Source organism: Otolemur garnettii, unplaced genomic scaffold (genome assembly GCF_000181295.1).
Source record: "Otolemur garnettii isolate 467f Iridium unplaced genomic scaffold, OtoGar3 scaffold00002, whole genome shotgun sequence".
In the NCBI taxonomy this organism is placed as follows: domain Eukaryota; kingdom Metazoa; phylum Chordata; class Mammalia; order Primates; family Galagidae; genus Otolemur; species Otolemur garnettii.
Genome location: NW_003852397.1, coordinates 7,506,811 through 7,514,604, shown reverse-complemented (window position 1 = coordinate 7,514,604; position 7,794 = coordinate 7,506,811). Strand labels below are relative to the sequence as shown.

The 7,794-nt window shown below is 39.0% G+C and overlaps 1 protein-coding gene across 1 annotated transcript in view; it reads left to right on the top strand.

Annotated features, from left to right (window-relative positions):
- The window catches only part of REV3L (REV3 like, DNA directed polymerase zeta catalytic subunit), a 200,323-nt gene that overhangs the window by 188,081 nt on the left and 4,448 nt on the right, over positions 1–7,794 (top strand). The window contains exons 30-33 of the mRNA XM_023512479.1: positions 18–25; positions 2,289–2,431; positions 4,963–5,153; positions 5,819–6,065. Coding sequence (XP_023368247.1) covers positions 18–25; positions 2,289–2,431; positions 4,963–5,153; positions 5,819–6,065 — 589 coding nt within the window. The remainder of the gene's footprint in view (positions 1–17; positions 26–2,288; positions 2,432–4,962; positions 5,154–5,818; positions 6,066–7,794) is intronic.

The window sequence follows — 7,794 nt, the reverse complement described above, 5'->3', positions numbered from 1 at the left end:
AAAAAAAAGAAAGAAAAGAAATTTGGCCCAGAATATAGTCTGCCTTAGTAGATGTTTCATGAGCTCCTGAAAAACCATGTGTATTCTTGTTATTAGGTAGAATGTTTTATAAATGTTACTTATGTTAAGTTTAATTGATAGTGTTGATAGTGATGCCTTCCATGTTCTTACTGATTCTCTGTCAAATGCTAAGGGGACAGGTTTTAAAGTCGTCATCTATAAATAGAGATTTACTTGTTCCTTCCTTCCAGTTTTGTTAGTTTATGCTTTATGTATTTCAAATTTTTCTTATTAGATGCATACACATTTTTCCTTGATAATAGTCCTTGTCTTGAAATCTACTTTTTTCCGATACTAACAGCTACTCTAGCTTTCTTTTGATTAGCATTACCACACATAGTTGTGCATCACTTAACAATAAGATACACTCTGAGAAATGCAGCATTAGGCTGTTTCATTATTGTGCCAGCTTCATAGCTCATACTTGCACAAACCTAGATGGGATAGCCTCCTACACACCTAGACTAAAAGTATATCCTATTGCTCCTGGGCTACAGATCTGTATAGCATGTTACTATACTGCATACCACAGGCAACTGTAATTCAGTGGGTAGGTATTTATGTGTCTAAACACAAAAAAAATAAGGTAAAAATATGTTGTTGTCATATGGGGCCACCTCTGACAGAAATATCATTATGCGGCACATTACTTTATCTTTTTCCATTTTTAACCTAATGTCCTTATGTTTAAAGTGGATTTCTAATAAGTAGCTTATAGTTTGATCTTTTCTATCCAGTTTGATTCTTTCTGCCTTCTAATTGGAATGTTTAGACCATTTACATTTAACGTGATTATTGATAAAACTTGAGCATTTCACAATGTATACATATTTCAAAACAACATGTGTGCATGATAAATATATATAATTTTTGTCAATTTAAAAAATAAGTATTTTTTAAGAGAAAATGCTTGGGTGGCAGGGGAAAGAAACAAATTGGTAACATTCAATACAAAGAAAAAGATACACACCATTGGTCAAGGAATTTATTCTGCAGATTAATTCACACAAGGTTGTTTGACAGAGATTACTTAGAATTCCAAAAGACTGAAAACATCCTAAGTGGCCCATAGTAAATAATGAGTTACATAAATTATAATATTCCAGCTCGGAGCCTGTAGCACAGTGGTTACAGCACCGGCCATATGCACCAAAGGTGGCAAGTTCAAGCCTGGCCCAGGCCAGCTAAACAATGACAACTTCAATAAAAAAATAGGCAGGCATTGTGGTGGATGCCTGTAGTGCCAGCTACTTGAGAGGCTGAGGCAAGAGAATTGCTTGAGCCCAAGAGTTTAAGGTTGCTGTGAGCTGTGAAGCCACTCTAGTGAGGGCAACATAAATGAGACTCTGCCTCAAAAAAGAAAAAATTATGATATCCCCCCCCATACAGTAGACTACTATGTAGCTATAAAACAAAATGACCTTTCTCTACTGGGATGGAATGCTCTCCAAATAAATTATTAAATTTAGCAGCGTGCAGAATGGATTATATGATAACCTACTATTGTGGGGAGAAAAGGGGCATGTAAGGATAACAGGAAACCACTAACAGTGCCTCTGTGGGGAAGAGAAAGTCAAAGCTAAGGGACTTAAAATGATATATTTTCATCAGTGTTTGCACCATATGTAGGTGTTACCTATAAAATAACTTTTTCAGTTGTTACCAAAATATGATTGACAGCTTTTGACAGAGCAGTGTCAATTGAGGCAAGAACAAAATTGGTAATGAAAGAAAAAGGAGGCTCAGCACCTGTGGCTCAAGCAGCTAAGGCACCAGCCACATACACCTAAGGTGGCGGGTTTGAATCCAGCCCGGGCCCACCAAACAACAATGATGGCTGCAGCCATAAAATAGCCGGGCGTTGTGGCGGGCGCCTGTGGTCCCAGCTACTTGGGGAGGCTGAGGCAGGAGACTCGCTTGAGCCCAGGAGTTGGAGGTTGCTGTGAGCAGTGAAGCCATGGCACTCTGCCCAGGGGGACAACTTGAGGCTCTGTCTCAAAAAAAAAAAAAAAAAAAAGAAGGAAGGGAGGGAGGAAGGGAGGAAGGGAAAGACAATTCGTTTTATGTGCTTTCACCTTTAGGTGGTATATTATGAACTTATTGGACCCTAAGTCATGATTAATTTTTTTTGTAATTGGCATTTGACTAAAGAGAGCAGAAAGACATTAAAATAAAATAATTCATAGTGGGGGGAAAATGGTTATTAAGAGGAATGTTGTTAATTTCACCACAGGTATATTTGCCCTGTGTTTTACAAACAAAAAAGAGGTATGTGGGTTACATGTATGAAACACTGGATCAAAAGGACCCGATATTTGATGCAAAAGGAATAGAAACAGTTAGAAGAGATTCCTGCCCTGCTGTCTCTAAGGTAAGTTTTATTATCTTGTCTTCATCTCCAAGAAATAAAAAGCCAAAGAATCCAGTGAACATGTAGCTATGGGAGAAACTATATGAACTTCTGAGAAATTTATTTCTAATGAAAACAAGTTATTTGATTTTAGTTCTTAGTTGGTGACTTGTTCCCATACTTTGTTTTATCAAAATTGTTGGGCAGCGCCTGTGGCTCAGTGAGTAGGGCACCAGCTCCATATGGAGGGTTCAAACCCAGCCTCGGCCAAACTGCAACAACAACAAAAAAGTAGCCAGGCATTGTGGCAGGCACCTGTAGTCCCAGCTACTAGGAAGACTGAGACAAGAGAATCACCTAAGCCCGGGAGCTTGAGGTTGCTGTGAGCTGTGATGCAACGGCACTCTACCGAGGGCAACGAAGTAAGACTCTGTATCTAAAAAAAAGTTGTTAAAAAGCAACACATGAACATTATAACAGTCTCCTGCCCATTAGATGATCATATGATATGTTGTCATAAGAATTCCCATTACTAGGGAACAGGATAAATAAAAGAAACAGCAGGGGACGGCACCTGTGGCTCAGTGAGTAGGGTGTCAGCCACATATACTGAGGGTGGCGAGTTCGAACCCGGCCCTGGCCAAACTGCAGCAAAAAAATAGCTGGGCATTGTGACGAGTGCCTGTAGTCCCAACCACTCAGGAGGCTGAGACAAGAGAATCACCTAAGCCCAAGAGCTGGAAGTTGCTGTAAGCTGTGATGCCACGGCACTCTACCAAGGGCAACAGAGTGAGACTCTGTCTCTAAAAAAAAGAAAGAAAAAAGAAGCAACAAGGAAATTTCATAATCCATCCCAGGTTAACTGAACTTTCTTTTACTTGGGTTATCAAATAGGAAGATTTCTAAACAGTGGCGCTATAAATTACTCGTTTCTCAACCATAATAATTTTTTTTTTCAGTTTTTGGCCAGGGTTGGGTTTGAACCTGCCACCCATAGGGCCAGCATCATACTCCTTTGAGCCACAAGTGCCACCCCTCAACCATAATAATTTTAACCGTAGTACCCTATATTTTTTTTCTTTACTCAGACCCATACTCCTCCTGTAACAAACCAAAAATAAATGGTATAAATGGGAATAACATTCTGTACACGGAGTTTCATGAGAGCATTAAAAGCATAATGGGGCTGGGCACGGTGGCTCATGCCTGTAATCCTAGCACTGTGGGAGGCCAAGGCGGGTGGATTGCTTGAGCTCACGAGTTCAAGACCAGTCTGAGCAAAAGTGAGACCCCATTTCTACTAAAAATAGAAAAACTGAGGCAAGAGGATTGTTTGAGCCCAAGAGTTAGAGGTTGCTGTGAGCTCTAACACCACAGCACTCTACCCAGGGTAACAGCTTGAGACTGTCTCAAAAAAAAAAAAAAGAAAGAAAAAAGCATAATGGATTGACAGTTGTCAATATATTATTTCAGTATGTAATGTCAAATACACTAGAACCTCCGCAGTTGACCACCTCCCTACATTAGCCACTTCCCTAAATTGACCTAATTTTCATAGACCAGATGTGCACCATATGTACATATCAGTACAGTAGACAACCTCTGTATGTTGTGCAGTTTATTAGAATCCCTTGGGTGGTCAACTTCCAGAGGTTCTACTGTATAGCTATAAATTTGGGATATTTTTCAGTACTAGTTTCTGGAAAAGATATGATCCAATACATCCCATTTCTATAGGCAGAAATGTACCTAAACTAAACTAGTGAGCTTATTGAGTAAATATGCATAGCTTTCAGTATTCAGAATAAGATACAGAACTTTCACCTAGAACTAATTTTAATTCAGTCCACTGTATGAATCCATTGCATGTTCCCAGCGCAAGAAATTCTGTCACAGTTATTTATCAACATTATAAAAAGTACAATGCTGATTTTAATTTTACTGCTTGGTCTAGTGATCTTTAAATTTTTCTGTATTCTTTCTTTAACTGAATCAGCTTCTTTTTATAATGATAAATAAAAAACAATACATGAAATCATGTCTGGTTTATTGTGCCTAACTTGCTTTAACTAAGAAAAACATCAGAGGTTTTTTGTTTTTGTTTTTAAGTTTTTTTTGGCCAGGGCCAGGTTTGAACCCACCCCCTCTGGTTTATGGGGCTGGCACCCTACTCCTTTGAGCCACAGGCACTGCCCAAAAAAAAATTAGTGTTTTTTTGTTGTTGTTTTTTTGTTGTGGTGGTGGTTTTGGCCAGGGCTGGGTATGAACCCGCCACCTCTGGCATATGGGGCCAGCACCTTACTCCTTTGAGCCAAAGCTGCTGCCTGAAAACATCAGTGTTTTATGTTGCTCATCACATAGCAGATGTTTCATCTGTGTGTCATTCTAACCATATAAAGTCTCAAATGTTTTCTGGTTGCTAATATTTTTATTATCTAATTGTACATAACATTATTTCAGTAAGTCAGTAGGTATATAATGAAAGTATAACAATGATGAAAACATACTAGGGGATTATTTTATCTTTACATGCATAACTTTTTTGTTATCAGATACTTGAGCGTTCTCTAAAGCTGCTGTTTGAAACAAGAGATATAAGTCTAATTAAACAATATGTTCAGCGACAATGTATGAAGCTTCTGGAAGGAAAGGCCAGCATACAGGATTTTATCTTTGCTAAGGAATACAGAGGAAGTTTTTGTTATAAACCTGGAGCTTGTGTGCCAGCCCTTGAACTTACAAGGTAATGATATCCTCAGTATCTAGCCAAGATAGTCCTGGGATTCTGTACAGACTTAGAATAAATGAAAAGACACCTGGTCTACAGGCACAGACACCATTGTTTCTCTACCTGCCCACATGAAGCATTACTGAAGGTTAGTGAATGCTCCCTGTACTTGGTAAGCTATGAAGAGGAAATCCTTTTCTGGGCTTTCCTTGAGAAACTTAAAGCAATGAAATTGTGATCTGATACACAGCTTGATTTGTTTGTTTTTCCCATGTCATAATTACTAGGTAGTCCTTAGTATTAGTCTACCAAAGCACTTACCTGGTATCATTCTAGAATCAGGTAGTTTAACCAGCTAGATTTTCTCTTGTTAGATTTACAGTAGCACTTACTTTTAGGGATAAAAAAAATCTTAAGCTAGTTGATACCTGCCAACTCATATTATTTTCCAGGTATTAATGATTTACAGAGTAGTTTTTAAACTCATATACTACATAGCATATCCACTTGGTGCCAGCCAAGTGAAATGTATATAGTTCTCAAAGAAGTAGTAACTCTAATTTGAAAGTACTCCCTGTATATTTTTTATGGTTTTATTAATGTTTAATTCTGATTTAATTTGCTGGAAAGATGCCTTCTATGACAGTCTTTGAATGTGTATTTTATTTGGATTTCAATAGAAAAATGCTTACTTATGACCGACGCTCTGAGCCACGAGTTGGGGAGCGTGTACCATACGTCATTATTTATGGGACCCCTGGAGTACCACTTATCCAGCTGGTAAGGCGCCCAGTGGAAGTCCTCCAGGACCCGACACTAAGACTGAATGCCACTTACTACATCACCAAGCAAATCCTCCCGCCCCTGGCAAGAATCTTCTCCCTTATTGGTATTGATGTCTTCAGCTGGTATCATGAATTACCAAGGGTAAGCTTGCCAGATAGTACATGTACTCTAGCTACAAGAGATTCACTTCATGGATCAATAAATTGTGGTATAAGTACACCGTGGAATACTACACAGCCACAAAGAAAGATGGGAGACTTTGCCTCCTTCATGTTTACATGGATGGAGCTGGAAAATGTCCTCCTTAGCAAAGTATCTCAAGAATGGAAGAAAAAGTATCCAATGTACTCAACACTATTATGAAACTAATTGTTAGCTATCTTAGGAAAGCTGCATCCAAATGGAGCCCTAGACTACGGAAAAGGGGAGCGGGGAGGGGAGGGGGAGGATGGGTGAAGACAATGATATTGTGGGGATCACGCCTATAATTTACCCTATTAGGGTACATGTGAATTTGTCTAAAGGTTGAATATAAATGTCTTAACACAACAATTATGAGATAGACATGATGGCTATGGTAGCCAGTTGGATGAGAGTTTTCCAAACTGCATATGGAAGCAGCACACTGTATCCTATGATAGAATTAATGTACACAATTATGATCTAATAAAAAAAAGAGATTCACTTCAAATTTCCAGTGAACTAAAGATTTTGTTCATGTGCTATGAAAAGCAAAACAGATCCTCTATTTATCCTAACCTGGCAAAGATGCTACATTCTTCTAGTTTCCTAAAAGAGAAACTTTGGACTTTTACACCTTTCCAGCTTCTAGAAGGATGGCCAAATTATCGAAATGTTAAGCTCCCACAATTGCTTCAATGATAAATACTTAGCCACAAAATAATTGAAAATAAACCAGGTAATAGGAAATAAGTGGCCTCGCCATTTTTCCTGAAAAAAAAAAAAAAAGTGGAGAGCAGAAACTTTCAGAATGGATGTTTAAGAAGTGTATAGAATTTAGGCTCAGCGCCCCTAGCACAGTGGTTATGGTGCCAGCCACATGCATCGAGGCTGGCGGGTTCAAATCTAGCCCAGGCCAGCTAAACAACAATGACAACTGCAACAACAACAACAAAAATAGCCGAGCATTGTGGTGAGTGCCTATATTCCCTGCTACTTAGGAGAGTGAGGCAGGAGAATCACTTAAGCCCAAGAGCTTGAGGTTTCTGTGAGCTGTGACATCACAGCACTCTACCGAAAGTGACATAGTTGAAACTCTGTCTCAAAAAAAAAAAAATCAGGGAGTTGTAGCTCATGCCTATAATCTTAGCACTCTGGGAGGGCAAGCTGGAAGGACTGCTTGAGCTCAGGAGTTCCAGACCAGCCTCAACAAGAGGGAGACAGTCTCTACAAAAAAAAAATAAAAACTAGTAGGACATGGTGGCATGTGCCTGTAGTCCCAGCTACTTGGGAGGCTGAAGGAGACTGATTCTTCTAATCATTGAACCCAGGAATTTGAGGTTGCAGTGAACTATGATGATGCCACTGCATTCCAGCTAGGGCAAAGGTGCGAGACTCTGTCTCAAAAATAAATTACTATATTATTATAGCTTTACAGTATTCTCCTGGTATCCTGTAAATCACCTGGCATTAAGAGTTACATAGTTAGCCTATTACAAGTGTCATTGGCTTAACATTCTTGCTAGTTATGAAATGAAAAATAGTAATCTGAGTGTCCTGGCCTAGAGCCAGAATATACACTCAGAACACTTATATCAGCCTATTGGGCAAAATCACCTAACACAAAGCCTATTGTGATCTCTAAAACCAGTATTAACTTGAAATGAAGAATTCCATAGCCCAATCTGTG